The sequence below is a fragment of the Lissotriton helveticus genome, chromosome 11, assembly GCF_964261635.1.
Source record: "Lissotriton helveticus chromosome 11, aLisHel1.1, whole genome shotgun sequence".
In the NCBI taxonomy this organism is placed as follows: domain Eukaryota; kingdom Metazoa; phylum Chordata; class Amphibia; order Caudata; family Salamandridae; genus Lissotriton; species Lissotriton helveticus.
Window position 1 is genome coordinate 819,162,592 of NC_136072.1, and position 17,029 is coordinate 819,179,620.

The following is a 17,029-nucleotide window of genomic DNA, read 5'->3' on the forward strand; positions in this document are numbered from 1 at the left end:
AGCTAAGATATTAAAAAATACAAAACAGCGTTTATAAACAGTCTCTGCAGCCTTTCAATATGATTGTCAATGTTTCAAGCCAACCGCAATGGAGCCCTACACGGCTACCCCTCGTGATGGGTCTCGATCAAAGTTTTTACCTTCGGACTTCGGAACTTGTCTGGAGCTTTTCTTCCCAGGGTCCCTCAAAGCTCTCAGCCAGTTTAGATTCAGTGAGGGTTCGCTGGCTTGCCTTGTGACGAGCACCCGATCAAACATATGGAGGTCAGACCTGCGCAGCTTTCCAGGGGGACAAACCAGGGATCGAGGCTGGCTTGCGGTTGAAGGTGGGTGGCTTGACTCTCGCAGTTTGGCCGGGTCACCTCTCCAATGTTTGGCTGTAGAAATTTTTACTGAGCTTTTTCTTGCGAAGTCCCTCAATACTCTTCACCAGGCCAGATGCGGTGAGGGTTTGCCAGCTTGGGTTACAGCCAACTCCCGGTCAGACTCAGAAAGTAGGACCACTGAAGCTTTTCAGCGGGACGAACCTGGACGGCATGCCGGATCACGGTTGAGGGTCACCAGCTTGGCTGGCGAGGTTGAGTCGGTCCACCTATGGAGCTTTTTTCCAAAGTTGCTTCAAACTTCTAGAACTTCTTCCTGACGTTTCCTTGAGGGTCCCAAAGTGTCCAAAACTTACTCCAAGGGTCTGGAAACTCCAAGATGGTCCTTGAAAGTTTGGGACTTCAATTCCCACAATCCACTTGGACAAAACCCTTACAAATCCACTGGTAGTACTCCAGGCTAGGGATTCTTGGTGGCGACAGTCCAGGTGAGCTCTGTTAACCTGTAGCTTGCAGGGAGTCTACTCTTTAGTCCTTTTGAAGCAGGTTTTATCCACAGGGCTGTAGTTCCAGATTGTGCAGCAGCCACAGTCAGTCAGAGTGCAGGGTCTGGTTCGGGACAAATCAAACTTCCAGCATGGGCCCTTGTTCTTCGTTCCAGAAGACTGTGATGATACGACCAATTAGTGCGGCGATGCATGAGAATGTGTGGAATGCGATGTTTGCATCTGTACAGACGGGGTCACTGGCATGCTATCCCTGATTGAAATGTTACAGCCACCATTTCCCTTGGCCTTGTGTCCCTGTGTCCTCACTTTTAGAAAAATGTAAAGTACAAGGGGTCATGGTAGGGGGTACCCTGACCCCCTGGCTCTTGTGGGGGGTCTCAGGGCCAAAAACTATTTTAAAACGTTCATGCGCCAGGTCCCACAGTAATCTGGTGAGCGCTAACATTCTGCACTTATGACAAAAGAGTGGAGCACCTGAATGCCACCTTGGTGGAATCAAAGTTGCAAAATTTAAAGCATTTCCTTTAGAAATGAACACAATGAAATGGTTCATTGTGTCACACAAATGGTCCTCCAGAAAGCTAAAATGAGAACACATTTTCAAATATCTTCCTCATTCATTTCAGTAAAATATTCTGACACGCAGAGTGAAACATATACCGAACACCAGCACAGTTTGTCAGTTAAACCCCTAGTAATCTACAATATTCACCAGAGAGTTCAACCTGAACAGCTAGAACGCTAATATTTTGTATTCAATACAAAACTGAGGCACTCAGAACGCCATTTTGTTGGAATAGGAACTGTTGAATTGTAAGCCCTTCCTGAAGAGCAGGCTAAAGTAAATGAGCATTGAGATGTTAATGAAGACATGAAACCATAGGGTTAAACATGTTAGGGAATGTATGTTTTTTAGTAATTTGAAGACTAATGCATTTTTAAAGGGTCTAAAAATAGTTAAATACAGCATCCCTTTTCCAAATCAGTTTACTCAGCCTACCCATCTTCTCAGTTGCTTAACAGCACCCTAATTATAAAATTGTAACTTTTTGGTAGGGAAATTCAAACATACATACATACATTCACAGAAAAAAACAACGGTTAACGTGATGGTATACTTGGAATGACACACAAGCTAATGTTAAAAAAACAAAAAACAGAAAAATACTCTAGTCACAGTTTAGTGAAGTCATTACAACTTGTGCTTCAACGTGCACTGCTTATGACCTGAAATTTTACATCACTCATGCATGCTAATTTTTATATAAAACTAATCCTCTGCTATGGGGCAAATATATTTTGCTTGTAAGCTGCACAATTTTGAAAGGAGCCCATAAACACAAATTCTGGGCTGGAGATGAAATAGTGGCACTAAATCAAACAATCATTAGCAAAGCTTATAGGCCTCATCCAGGAGAGTTTTGGGCTTTGACAATGATTCGTAAACATGCGGTACAGCAGCGTTGCTGCGTAGCATGCTTAAAAAGTATTTACAAAAATGTCTAGGACGCGGCCAGAGCGAATGCTTTTTTTCAAACAAAAAAGTGCATGTGCTCCCACAATTAATAATAATAATAATAATACAGAAGTTTGTATAGCGCGAACAGCTATCTCACAAGGAGGTGTCCCGGCGCTCAGTAAACAACACGATGAGCTGAATAGTAACAAAACAAATAAAAAGTACATTTTACTGATTAAAAAGCCATGTCTTTAGCTGTTTCCTAAAGACAGGCTCAGAGATAGCATTATGAATAGAAAGCGGCAGAGTGTTCCATAGTTTAGCAGATCGTGCCGAGAAAGCTCTTCCACGAAGGCGAACCTTGGCGAAACGGGTTACAGAGATCAAGTTCAGACCATTCGACCGCAGAGGCCGTACCTGCCTGTAACTAAGGAATCTAGCTTTAAGATAATTTGGGCACTTACCTTGCAGAGCCCGATAGGTCAGTGTCAAAGCTTTAAAATCATTCCTGGATGCCACAGGCAGCCAGTGAAGACTGCGCAGATGCGGGGAGATATGATGTCTAGAAGGAATGTGTTTAATCAATCTTGCCGCCGCTTTCTGCACTAACTGAAGTCGCTGAATCACATACTTAGGCAAACCAAGATAGAGTCCATTGGCGTAGTCCAGCCTCGATGTTACAGTGGCATGGACTACTAATTTGCGACAATCTTCCGGCAGAAGATGCAAGAACTTTCGAAGATTTCTAAGTTTAGTGAAGCAACTCAACGCAATTTGATGAATATGGGCAGAGAAGGAGAGATCAGCGTCCCATCTCACGGCCAAATTTTTGGCACTAGTACTAGGGGAGGGCGGAGGCCACATTTCAGTGGGCCACCAAAGATCAGGCGAGGGCACCGGCCCCTTTCCAAAGAAAATGACTTCCGTTTTCCCTGCGTTCAATTTCAATTTATTCGAGTTCATCCATATGGCAATGTCTCGAAGACAGTCCTTGAAATTACTAAAGGCCTCAGGTGTCAGCTCTTGACAAGAAAAAAACAACTGTGTGTCATCCACGTATGATATCACTTTGACACCCCAGTTGGCTATTAAAGTGAAAAGGGGGCTAGGTTCACATTAAAGAGCAGGGGGCTTAAAGCAGAGCCCTGGGGAACCCCACACCACAAAGGTTTAGGTGTGGATGAAAACGGGCGTAAGGCGCCCTTCTGTGAGCGGGCGCTTAGATAAGACTGCACCCAAGTACACACCTTCTCGCCCAGCCCGATATAATTACCTTTGCCTGCCCTCTCCCCCACTCCTCCACTGCATCCTTCTCTCCCTCCGTCCCTCCCTCCCTCCACCCATGTTCCCTCCTCCCCCAAACCACTCCCCAAACAAACTCAGGAGTAGTTTAGGGGATGAGGTAACATGGAGGGAAGAAGACAGGGAAGGGCATAGGTGGGGAAAGGACAGGCATAAGAGGATGGGAAGCACACCGACAACGGAAAGTGGGCAGGTGGCGCTAGGTCAAGTACACAGACAACGGAAGTTGGATGAGAAGCTACCTGGCAAGTGAACAGACAACAAAGGATGGGCAGGAGGGACTAGGGCAAGTATACTGACAAGGGAGAGAAGGCAGGAAGGGTGCGGAAGCACACAAGCAATAGAGAATGGGTGGTAGGGGCTAAGACAATCATGTGGACAATGGAGGGTGAGTGAGAGGTACTCAGGAAGTACAACAGAAGGGGTATGAGGAGCTAGGGCAAGTACACGGGCAAAAGAGGGTGGGGAGAGAGCAATGGGGGAGGAACACAGAGGATAAGACCACACAAGGGAGACATCTGGGAAACTCTTGTAGAGTGATTAAACAAAAAGAACAAGCATTTTCAATGCAACGGTTTCGCCTTTGAAAAAGTTAGAGCTATTAGCATTGTAAATGACATTTTTATTTATGTGTTGGTTCTGAAAATAGATAAATAAATGGCACTGTCATTTACAATGCCAATAGCTTAATCTCTCGCAAATGCCACACACAAACACACAGACCCACACAGAGTCCCACACACATACATACCTACAGAGCCACACGCAGAACCACACACACACACAGAGCCACACATACACAGAGCCACATACAAAGACACACACACAGCTACAGACACACACACACACGCACGCACACACACAGCCACACACACACACTTCATCCACCCACTAAGTCCATCCACCTAGCCACCACTTAACTCCATTCATCCACTGACTCCATCCACCCAACCACACCTTGTCAGGGGTAGTAAGAACTATATAAATACAGTTACAAAACAATACATAAAACGAACTTGTGCAAGTACATGACACCTTAATGAATCACAATCACTTGCTCTGCCTTGATCCAGGCGTAAAAGCAACTTAAACAAGATAAAAGCTTTGTAAATGAACCCCATTGTAACCATCGATTTGCCAGTCTCTCCCTTCCTCATTGCTCTTACTGCCAACTTTACAATAATTATCCTCAATCAGAAAAGAGAAGTATATAATTGAATGGCACAAAACAGACAACTGCACGCTATATAATATTTCACAACAGACACAGGTGAGATAATGGCATCGGAAGACGTTTTTACATTAGCAGCCACTCCTGGGGTGGTCTTGTAGTTAGCAGCTCCTTCCAGTGGTTCTTTAAGGTCATCTTAGCTACCTGACAAGCCTGAAAAGGACTGGAAATCAAGAGGACTGTGTTGGATTCCCGGTCTACAGTAGAAGTGACCACTGTTTCAAAAATCTTTGCGATGGCAAGTACTTCGGACATTGGCGTTTCAAGAAATTTGATGTCAGACAACTTTTTTTTAGTAGCGGGTTATGGTTACATGTTTTTGATTCTATGGAACTAGACCCGAGACTCACATCACCGAGCTTCGTGGGACCACTTCACCAAACCAGGAGCGTGACTGGCATCCTCATTGCCTCCAAGAGACAAGCGAGGCTGAAATGACCCTTACTTTGCCTCATTGCGATCGATGAATGGATCAATGTACAGTCATGTATACACAGCCTATATGATATTGCTGAATACAACATCAAGACACTAGGCCAGCTTATTACATGTCTGTCTATGACTCAACTGCAGTTCAACATTAAATATTTCCCATACCTCCATCCTCCAAATACACATGTATAAATAGAGGCTGGCTCTCTGATGGAGGAACTGATGAATGTACGCATGAGCAAATAATTGATGTTAGTTGATTAGATACGTTTGATGGTTGGATGAATGTATGTATGAGCGAATAACTAATGTTAATTGACTAGATACTTTGATGGTTGAATGGAACAGAATTTAATACCTACAGATGTCCAAGCCGCACTGCTGAAATGACTTGTGATTTATTTTGATCTTTAGATCTTGCCCACTGAGCACTGACCTCTACACAACAAATATAGGAAACTAGAGCACGCATATGTTTTAAGAATTGCTGCGTTTATCCAAGTATAAAAGTAAACCATCAACTTAGTGGTAGAGCAACATAAGTAACTAGCTGGAGCATTCAGGGCAGGGGTCATGCTTGGCGAGAAGAGAGGACCCGGCAAGAAGCTAAAGATTTGGTTTTTCGAGTAGTCCCAGTAGGCCCTAGATTTGCCTAGAATCACACCTGCTCAGCTCCAGGACACTGAGCGATCTACAAAACTGCATAACATATCATAACTGCTGGAAGGGGAGGGTTGAACTCATAATGGGCCTGCTTCCGTTTCTGCTTTTCCCTCCTTTTCTGAGCAGCCGGTATTGAACAGCTGGTTTCCATTTGCATGAACAAAGCATGATGTCAGCGGCCCGGGACTGCTTAAAGTTGCCAACCAAAGGGGGAAACATTAGTCAGCAAGAGTCCGTTTTGTGAACGCAAGCATTTTTAGTTTTAGGTTTATTACAGGACTTCTCCTGAAGACAAGCCCGGTGTGGTCAGTAACGAACTTTTTTTTAACAAAGAGCACGCTGTGTAAAAACACGTGTGTGCGCACGGTCGCGCAGTACAATAATGAACACATTCAGCTCTGGTGTTTGCAGCTGTGGTGACTGGCTGGCCCTAAACGTCGGCTGAAAGCGGAATTCAAGAAGCCTGGCTTAACTGTGAATCATAAATACTACACAAACAGTGTCTCGAGGGCCGCTCCTCATCATATTGGCATTAACCGAGGGAAGTGAGCAAGTCATTAGGGTGTTTTAAGTTCAGAAAAAAGTTTTTAAAAAATGGAAGACAGGATGTGCAAGACTTGCATTCACTGAAAGTGTTTAAAACATAATTAATGAATGCCATCCTATTCCCAAAGTTAATTAGCAATTATTGGTTTTCCTTGCAAGGGAGGGGCTCGCGAGCCTGGTGTTCTTGTTTTCCCAGAGACACTGAACTGGCCGGCCTTTCATGCAGGAGGCAGAGTGTGCAAACAGGACGGTGTGACTCAGCTCGACGTGGTCCGTGAAGGCGAGGAAGGAATGTGGGCCGTGCAGGGAGTGGAAGTCCTGTGTAGGAATGTCGGGGAGTAGCCAGGGCCACACATGAGAGCAAAGGGGAAGCCTGTGGGGGTGGGCGAGGAAGTGTCTTAGGACGTGTGAACTGGGCACTGGATGAAACGGTGGAGGGGCGCTGCAGAGTGGCGAGGGCAGCACATGGGAGGAGTTGTTAAAGGGATGGCACTGGGTAAGAGTGTAGGCGTGTGACTGCGACGGGCGGAGGAGGGCGCATTAGAACAGAGTCAGTACAAGTCTGGAACAGAGCAACAGGGCGGGCTGGGCGGAGGAGGCACCGACTTACCCAGGGGGGCAGCTCCGCTGTGGAGATGCGGAGCTTCACCGACTTCTCCTCATCCTCCAGGAAGGCCAGGGCCCTGGAGAGCCGGGAGCCCTTGGCCAGCTTGTTCTTCCGACACCAGAAGAAGACGGCCAGGGCGACTAGCAGCCAGCTGAAGCTCAGCCCCAGGTAGCCCAGCACGTACACGGGCAGGATGAGCGCGAAGGTCTTGCCGAACCGGGCGCCATCTTCGGAGGAATGCCAAAAATAAACCCTTGCAAAAAAAAAAATAACATCGGCCCACCGCTGCAATGACGATCGCAAGGGGGCGGAGAGGGAAAAAATGAACGGAACGCCCACGAATCGCCTCGGACAATGACGGACAGATCTCTCTTCCAATGGCTAGCCTCCATTTATGGAGCTAGCCAATGGAAGAGAGAGGCGGGACAAAGCCACATACTGTTCCAACATAAGATTTCGCCTGCGCGAACGCTGCTGCGCAGCGGACGCCAGGCGAAACCTAAAAAGTAGCACCTGAAAATGCAAGCAGTGAGAGGACACAGTAATGCGTCTATGCTCCAGGGGACGGAATAGCCTACAGAAGCTGACAAATTTGAAGCAAGCAAAATAGATTAACAAAGAAACCAAGCAATGGTAAGTAATTGGTAGGCTCTAAGCAAAATGTCTTGCAACACACAGCACATATTCGGTCTGAGACGAGACCTAAAAAAGTTGTATAAATGACCCTGCAATTATCATGCAAGAAACATATCGGACTGTACCCAAATTAATTTTACATGCATTATAATATCTAGACTGGAAAACCTAGTACTGCGGGCCTGCCAGGCATTCATGTTTCATTTGCTCCTGGGAAGATATGCCTTGGTCAAAAAGGAGAGGCACTCTATGTAGTTGTGCAGACTTCAAATCCCCTTATGATAATGTTCTTTCACAAATCCTTTGGAGTTCCTATCACTGTTTGGGTATTCCACCTGGTCTGTCTGCTCCGCGTCCTGGAAACATTACAGCATGAAAGTTATTCCACAGTGTGGTGGGAGGCGTCTGGGGAAAGCACATGGCCATTCACTTTCAACAAATGTGTGCACAAAGCTTGCTCACTTGATCTATGGTGTTTTGTCTATATTAATCAGGTGGTGGAGTTTGTAAGCACTGGCATCAATGATGCACCACTGTAGACTGCTTTAAAATCCCTTCCCCATAATCTATCATACCCCAGCACGATTGCACAATTATGGTCTAAAGAACGATGCTAGGTGCCTGCGTTGCGGGCCGATGGGGCTGGTTTCACTCACCTGGTGTGGGATTGTCCGGGCAACCGCACATTCTGGAGGGAGGTGATCCACACAATGTCATAAATGTTGAAGATCCAGATTCCGAAAACCCCCCTAGTAGCATTGCTGGGTTATGCTTTAAGGCGACTCACAGTCAGGCGAGCCCATGCAGCCAACCGTTGGTTCACCTCGGATCTAAAAGCTAAGAAACTGGCAGCGCGGAGGGCCGAGCGAGCTTGGCGTAGAACTTACAGTCCTGCGCTAAAGGCAGTTTACCTGTCTGTACTACAAACTTACAAAAAGGGCATTCTGGATGCTAAAACTGAGTTCTACACGAGCAGAGTAATGGCAGCCGAGTCTCACTCTAAAGAAATGTTCTCGACTGTCCATGAACTCGCATCATCCGGCAGAGCCACAGCGTCAATTCCTCCCTCCCAGTCCCTCTGCAACTCACTCAACGAGTTCTTTATCGACAAAGTTGAAAAAATTAAACTTAACATCCCCCTCCCTTCCCCTGCATTTACAAACCCCTCCCCTCCTCTCACGGTTTCCAAACTGTCTTCCTTCCCCCTGTTGACCACTAATACTCTCTCACCGCTGTTGGACCGAGTCAAATCAGGATCTCCCCTGGATTTCGCCCCAGCCCACATTCTTAGGGAAATCTATTTAAACTGCCCAATCCCACCTTTGACCCTTCTTAATGATTCACTCATTAACGGCACCGTTCCCAGCCTACATAAATCAGCGGTTGTCGTCCCAATCCTAAAAAAACCGGCGCCGATTCATCTTCCCCTTCCCACTACCGTCCTATTTCCCTTCTGCCCTACCTAGCTAAAGTCCTTGAGACTCACATCACGACCACCCTGAGTACCCACGTAGAGGCAAACCATTGCCTCTCCTCCTGCCAAGCTGGGTTTAGGCCCCTGCATTCCACGGAGAAGGTGGTAATCTCGGTGATGGACAAGCTGGGGGAGGGTATTGATACCAACGTACCTCAAGCCCTGATACTCTTAGATCTGTCCGCCGCTTTTGACACGGTGGACCACTCCATCCTCCTCAGCCGTGTCAGGGTGGCGGGCATAGAGGGCTTGGCCCTCTTGTGGCTCGAGTCCTTCCTGGTGGGGAGAACTCAAGCGGTCCATCTGGCCGGCTTCGCCGCGGCCTCCCGCAAGGTGGAGTGCGGGGTTCCTCAGGGATCGTCACTTTCCCCCCTTTTGTTTAATCTATACATCTACCCCCTCATTTTTATGTTACAGCAGCTGGAGGTCACAGTGTTTAATTATGCTGATGACCTCCAGCTAATCTTTAACCTCTCCCACTCCCCTTCATCTGCCCAGAATGTCCAGTCAGTCATGACATTTATCCAAGATTGGATGAACTGCAACCACCTCAAACTCAATCCAGACAAGACCGAGTTGGTCTTGACCGGAGGTGGTTGCAGTCCATGGTCCCCTTCCTTCTGGCCCCCCTCACTCGGTGTCCCTCCACTTCCCGTTTCCAAAGTTAAAACCCTAGGGATTTTCTTGGATTCACAACTCTCTATCCATTCACACATTGGTTCGGTTGTCTCTTCTTGCTTCTTCTCCCTAAGAACAATTAGGAAAGTCTCCCGCTTTTTCTCCCTCCCGGCTTTGAAAATCATTGTCATGGCCATGGTATTGTCCCGTATTGATTATGGCAATGCTATATACAATGGGGCCCCAGCTTACGCGATCCATCGTCTGCAGCTGGTGCAGAATCAGGCTGCTCGCCTGATACATGGCCTCCCTAAATACCATCGGGCCAGCCCACTACTTAAAGCTTTACACTGGCTGCTGGTGCGAGAGCGTGCCCTTTTCAAGCTTGGCTGCCTCACTTTTCAGGCTAGGTCAGGCACCGCCCCTGAATTTCTTTGCTCTGCCATTGTGCCCTACCTTCCAGGCAGAGAATTACGTTCCTCCCACTCGGCCCTCCTAGTCACCCCCCGTTTTAAAAAACAGAAGGCAGGTGGAGCGAGGTTCGCTGTCCTGGCTCCAGCATTCTGGAACTCTCTCCCTGTTGGCCTTCGCACAACGCCCTCCTACACTCAGTTTCGGAGGGAACTCAAAACCCTCTTATTTGCGCAAGCCTTCCCCGTCTAAACCCCCTCTAACTGCTGCCGTCCATCGCAACATAAATAGCGCCATGAAACCGCTGGGTAAAAGTGCGCTGTATAAATGTTTTTAAATTCAAATTTATGCTAAGGATACACCAAAGTCAGCCCGCAAATTGACGGCCATTAGCTTATTATTCGCGAAGCATAGAGTCGCTATATGCTGGATGCGGGGGCTGTTACTTAAAATATCAGAGTGGCACTCTGACTTAGCTTTTTGCTCTACACAATCTGATAACTACAATGCTTTAATCCCGACTTGTTGCAGACCCAAGCATTTCTGGGGGCGGTAGCAGGACCTAGTGCGACAGTCAGCCAATGAGAGCGAACAGGGCAAGCAAAATAATCAAGTACAGTGCACTACAGAGGGTCGCTAGCCAGACATTAATAGGTTTGAGGCAAGTGGGGACCCAAAGAGGTAAAGACACTACATTTATGGCGATTTGACATGCTACAGGCTCTTCCATATTCATAGTAAATGTACCAATGACGGACATTGTGATGCAACCTATGAAGTTGTACTTTGCTACTGCATGTAACCTAAATTGCATATTTGAAATACTGCCATGTATTGCTTGTTTGACTGCAAACTGAACCCTTAAATAAAGTTTTAAAAAATAATACACACGGAAATGTTAAAAAAATAAATACCATAAAACTGGGAGCCCTATTTGTAAGCCATCTGGTGGAGAGGAGTACGCTGAAGGGCCGGAAGTAGGGGAGACCCAGCAGTTGACTGCATTTCAATGGTGGCGGGTGGCTACCCTAGCAGCAGGGAACCACTGCGCTACAAGGACTCAGCTAGAGGAGTAGGGTTGACTGCTGCTGACTATCTCAACTGATGGGGGCACTGAGGGGGGAAGAGGGTTCAAGAGGGATATAGTTAGGTTGTATATGAAAAATCAATAAAATATTCCCCCCCCCCCAAAAAAAAATCGAGCTCAAATGAAAAGCAGGAAAAGTCCTCATAAGCCCTTCTGCCCACATAAGACACTACAAAGATATCTGTGAAGATTACGCTATTTTTAACCTTACATTAATCAGAACAAACGTTCCTAAACTAAACCTTTAACAAGTCTTCTAATCATATGCTACCAAACGAAATATGCGGCAGACTAATGGAATTCCCAGAAATGTACAAATCAGCGCCCAGATGATCAACGTGCTACGTCGTCATGCTAATTATAGAAACCATTATACGAATGCTACTAACATAATATGAAGTTACAAAGCTATTAGTGAAAGCCTGTGTATGTCTTTTGCGGTTTTGTGAGATATATTTTGAGCCCTATTCAAAATTTCCATGGGATCTGAGTTCAGGAAATGAGTTCAGGCCATGCCTTATGCCTGATCTCCATGCTGCCACAGGCGTGCGCAACCTGTGCCCGTGAACAATGGGCTCTGAGCATAGGTCACAGTGTGCTCCTTGTGCTCGAGTCCCAACATGCTCTAGGAACAGAATGTGGCCTTCTGCGATGCTTCGCAACCAATACCGCACGAGGCGAAGCTTCTGGTCCTGCCTTTCATTGCTTGCTGGTAGACGTAGTGTCCCGTGGTTTTTATCCAAGTGCTATCAGGGAAGTTCATGGTGCACTTAATCTTTGATAAACCCAGCACTGAAGGAAAAGTGTTACAGGTAAGTGACTTTCCTTCCGAATGGATACCTTACACACTTCCTTGCCTGAGTATCCCCAAGGCGCCTAGACAGGATTCAGATTTGTTTTTCAGCAGTAGCCCTTTTCATCGCCAGCGCTTCACCGTGTAACAGTGAGGCTCCCCTGCTGACAACATTACCACCAAGGACACTTCCATTCTTTTCTGTGGTTAAGTGATGCAGAATTAGAGTTGTCGAGTTTTCATCTTTTTGTTACTATGACATAAAAAGTGTAAAAACTACTTTTTCTGCCAGTGTATGTGGCGATGTCCACAGTTAACAGTGTCAAATGCCAGTAACCGACATCCACAGCAAATGCCTTAGCTGTCTTGTTATCGCTCATGATGCTTCAATGTGTTATCATTGGGGTTTCTTGCAGCCTACAGTGCTAAGAGATGTGGAAGAACAAATTATATTTGGATACTACCATATCCAAATTGAGATCCTATCAAAAGGGATGCAGCAAAGTTCACAACACAGTGCAGACTGTGCACGACAGATTCGCTGCGTATAGCGACATCTTTGCTGATGGCGATTCATAATCGCTCCTGGCTGAGATCAACTTGCTTCTAGAGGGGGTGTCCAGGCATTCCCTATTGGCATGACCTTCAGCGGCACTCGCCTGTTCCGCGACAATGCATATTCAGCTCTTGATCACTTCAAAGACAGCAGGGCCACTGCCCAATCGTTGGGACTATCCGTGGTCCCACACCAGCCTCATTCTGCCTTCTGCTCCTTCCATGGATGTGGTATGTGCTACCAGTCCATTTCCACTCAGCCACCACGGCCAACAGACTCCCCATTCCTTTTGCAGACTCAGACACAGCTCCCATAAGCCTTCTGCCCAGTCCACCACCACGCTGGCAGCTGTAGCCTCCAAACCTCTTTAATATACCCTTGGAGCACCACGAGGAACACTTTGGCAGCAGGATCCAGAACCATCTTCCCTACTGGCACTCTATAACTTCAGAAAAGTGGGTGTTCCAAATTGTTTGGTGGGGTTATGCCCTTTCATTCACAGAAACCCAGCCAGCCATGCCATCATTCTCAGACCCGCTGACGGAAAATCATCCCTCTCTCTTGCATCAGGAATTATAGACTCTTTTGGCCAATGGGGTCATTGAGAGGTGCTGACATCAGAAATAGGTCAAGAGTGTTATTCCTGCTACTTTTTGGTGCCGAAGAAGGATGGAGCCTCCACTCTATTCCAGATCTGCTCGCTCTCAACTACTTCCTGAATAAAGAGAAATTCAAGATGCTCATGTTTGTTCAGGTCCTGTCTGCACTGGATCCAGGAGACTGGAAGGTAGCGGTGGACTTGCAGGATACTTATATCCAAATACCTGGCCTGCCGGTACACAGACCTTACCTACAGTTCACAGTAGGCCATGAGTATTTGCTGTGCTCCCCTTTGGCCTTACCAGTGCCCCTCAGGTGGTGTTTACAAAAGTGATAACAGTGTGGCAGCCCATCTGCAGAGGTCCGGGATTCCAGTTTTCTGCTACCTTGATGACTAGCTACTGAAGGCTCTGCAGTGCGACCTGAAGTCCCAGTGTGCACAGCATCAGGGGAGTCTCTCCTACTTGGTCCAGATTTCTGAGGGAACTCTAAAAGGCCTGCAGTGGTGCTTAACAAACAGAGTCATTAGGTTGAGCCAGGACAGCGCATGCACTACTCTGCGAGGCATGCTGTATTCCGGTATGAACTTGAAGCTCCGCCCCTCTCCGCCCATTATTTTTCATTGGTTTGTGTCATTATCCACATTAAACTTTGTTTTTTAATTGATCAATGAGAATGGTAGTCCCTCATTGGCTTATTTTGTAACCTTCCATGAAACACACCCTGTTACTGTGTTGTTACTGTGTAGGCTTTAATAATAGCCTCGAAGTACTATTCTCTCAAATAACTTTGTCCTGCCTGCTATTGCAACCCAGACAAGCTCTCTCCTTTCCCTTTTTTTAAATCTTTAGATTTGCAATGTGATAGTTCTCGCTTTTGCGAGAGTTTAAGCTATTGGCATTGTAAATGACAATGCCTTAACACATAAATAAAAGGCATTGTCATTTACAATGCCAATAGCTCAAACGCTCGTAAATGTGAGACCCATTGCATTGCAAATGCTTGTTTGTTTTTTGTTGTTGTAATAACAGTGCTTTCTAATCCTGCCTGTAGCTGTAGGCCTTTAATGGGTATAGACTGTCTCCGTATTGTATTGCCAATTAGAGGGTGGACATGGAATGGCTGCGCCAGCGTATGTCTTTCAGTATTACTGTAGTTAATCATGGCCGCAGTGTGAGGCCGCGCCCTGCCATCTAGCCAGTGACTTCTCAATAATTCTCTTTTCTGTCCCGAAGGAGCTGTACCCGTACTGCTGCGCGACCCTGTGGCCCGCCTCGCGGATCCCAGTTGCTGGTACCTTGGTAATGATGAGCGACAACGAGGCGGTGGCGCTGCGCCGAAGAATGGTGATCAACGCCGAGGCGATGGCGTCGTGCCGAAGACGGGCTGTGCCCGGAGGATGGGTCCTTGAAGGCGAGGCCCTTTCTCCTGTCCAGGGAGGTACCCCCGGGGGGCATGACGGCGATGACGCCAGCCCCGAGGCACAGACTGTCGCAGTTCATAGGAGCAGGGAGGTGAGGGAGTGAACAGCACTGCCTTCCCGCCTTGCGCGCGAGCCTCCAAGGCAGATGCCAAGCGTCAGAGAGCAGCCGGGAGTTAAAAGCCTCAATTTTTGTGAGAAAATATATTTGTATTCATTTCATAAACAAGGGACACAATGCGATCTTCATGTATCCTTTGTATGTATCCAGGCTTTTTCTTGTTGGAAAAGTATCGTTTTATTAGCAATTTTAGGTGATTTATTTTAGGATTGTTAATGCTGTTTCGTCCCCTGCTCACAACAGAACCGGCATGGAGGGTATGGATCGCACTATGCCTCGGTGTGTGTTTACATCTTTGAAAATGTTGTTTTATTAAATATTTTATGGCTTGCATTGGAAGTGCTGTGTTATGTGATTTAGAGAGAAGTACACCTGGTTGGAGTTGGCGCTAACTAATACCAGGGTGAAAAATTGCACATTTGCATACAGCTTGTAAAGAAAGGCTATGTTTCTGATTCCATGGTTTCTTCCTCTTTCTTGTGAAAGTATGAACGATGCGCTGTGGAAGCGGTACCCAGGGGAAGCGGTGATCAGAGTAGGCCACTGGAAGAAGTAAGACTACTTTGCTGCCTGGCAATTGTTAGCGGAGTTTACTATCCACACAATGCACTAAATATGACCTGTGTCTGTGAATCTGTGGAACTCTACCTCACCGCCAAGATATGGAACACTCTCCCCATCCACCTGCAACAGACCCAGGACCTGCTGACCTTCAGGAGACTTCTCAAGACCTGGCTGTTCAAGCAGTAGCAGCCCCCCCCCCCCTTAGCGCCTTGACACCGTCACGGGTGAGTAGTGCGCACTACAAATACTTGATTGATTGGGGTTTCACAGGGGTGTGCAGGTGTTGATCCTGGCCAAGGTTGATGAGAGTCTATGGTTACCCCACCCCACGTGCTGACAGACGCCAAAGCCCTTCATTATTTCTGGCCAAGTATTTGATGTAAGGCATACCTGTGTAGCTCACAGTGCTAACTAAAGACATCATACAGACCCACTTCCATGTCCACAAAAGGTTGCTTTAGTAAAGAGGTAAGATAAGGCTTACAAGTAACACTTCCTAGCCCAATTACATTACAGGCTACACACCAAACTACTACATGTGAATTAACTCTGGCTTTATGTCAGTCGCCATTTTCCAGGCATTCTTACATTTTCTATAACTGTTGGCACCCTGACAGGCCAACTGACTACTTTCTTGCTACTGACCTACAGGTCATGTCTAAACCTGACCCTATCGGTCTCTGGCAAGTTTGACCAGACCCAGGACCAGGAATACCTTATCTCAATGACCCCTGAGAAGATGCTTGGCCTCCTAAGCAATGTATCATAAAATGACACAATGTCAATGTAGCATTTCTCAACCATGCGATTTTCTAACCCACATGCCTTTTGCAACAGTAAAATATAATCACATTTAACAGTTTCTCAAATTCCCCTACCTCATGCTGGGCCCAGAAATCAGCATCATCACATATCCTTAACAAAAGGAGGTGGGCGAGTCGGTAGATTACCATGGGATGTACTTCTGGCAGCATGTGCCTCAGTCTTTTGGTCTCAACGCTGCCCTTTGGATTTTAAAAAGATCTACGATCTGCCTTCCTGATTCAGCTGAAGCTTCACTGTTAACCGGATCCATGTGGCCGTTTCATCCTAGTGGCTTCAAGGGAGGGTGCATAGTCTACATTGTGCCTAACACTGGAGATCTTATACAGGCTTGAACCCTCATTAAACTATTCAAAATCTATTTTAGTCCCCTGCAGAAGGATTCAGGGCATGGGGGTGTCCCTTGGCTCCAGCTTGGCAAATCCCTTGCTTCTGTAAGATGGATTTTATGGTCATCAACCAGGCACTGGTCCATTTCTTGACCATTAACATCATGAAAGCCTAGTGCTTCCAGAGGCAACTGCGGCTCAAGTATCTTGCATACGAGTAGGACTTAAATCCAAGATCGACATACGTTCTGCACAACTCCTTTTGGCATAGATGGCAACTCAAAACTTCTTATATAGGGAGTTTTGGCCACTCACACAGGTGTGAGTGGCCATGACTCCCCATATAAGAAGTTTTTGAGTTGGCGTTCGGTTCTTTCCTACTGAACCGGACGTCCCCAGCACTTTTTGGAGCTATTATACTCCATTTATTCAATACATCACTGTATCTATACTAGAAAGTACCGCATGGAGAACATGCGGGAAACATCACTTGCATGCCAAGCCTTGAAAAAGTCCCAGGGAGGCG

At 46.7% G+C, this 17,029-nt stretch overlaps 1 protein-coding gene across 13 annotated transcripts in view; it reads left to right on the forward strand.

Annotated features, from left to right (window-relative positions):
• Positions 1-15,121, forward strand: part of FAM178B (family with sequence similarity 178 member B) — a 2,777,737-nt gene extending 2,762,616 nt beyond the window's left edge. For all 13 annotated transcript variants that reach the window (XM_078666947.1, XM_078666951.1, XM_078666950.1 and 10 more), the window contains one exon: positions 14,483-15,121. In XM_078666947.1, coding sequence (XP_078523073.1) covers positions 14,483-14,773 — 291 coding nt within the window. In that variant the 3' untranslated portion in view covers positions 14,774-15,121. The remainder of the gene's footprint in view (positions 1-14,482) is intronic.
• Positions 15,122-17,029: the final 1,908 nt, after the last annotated feature.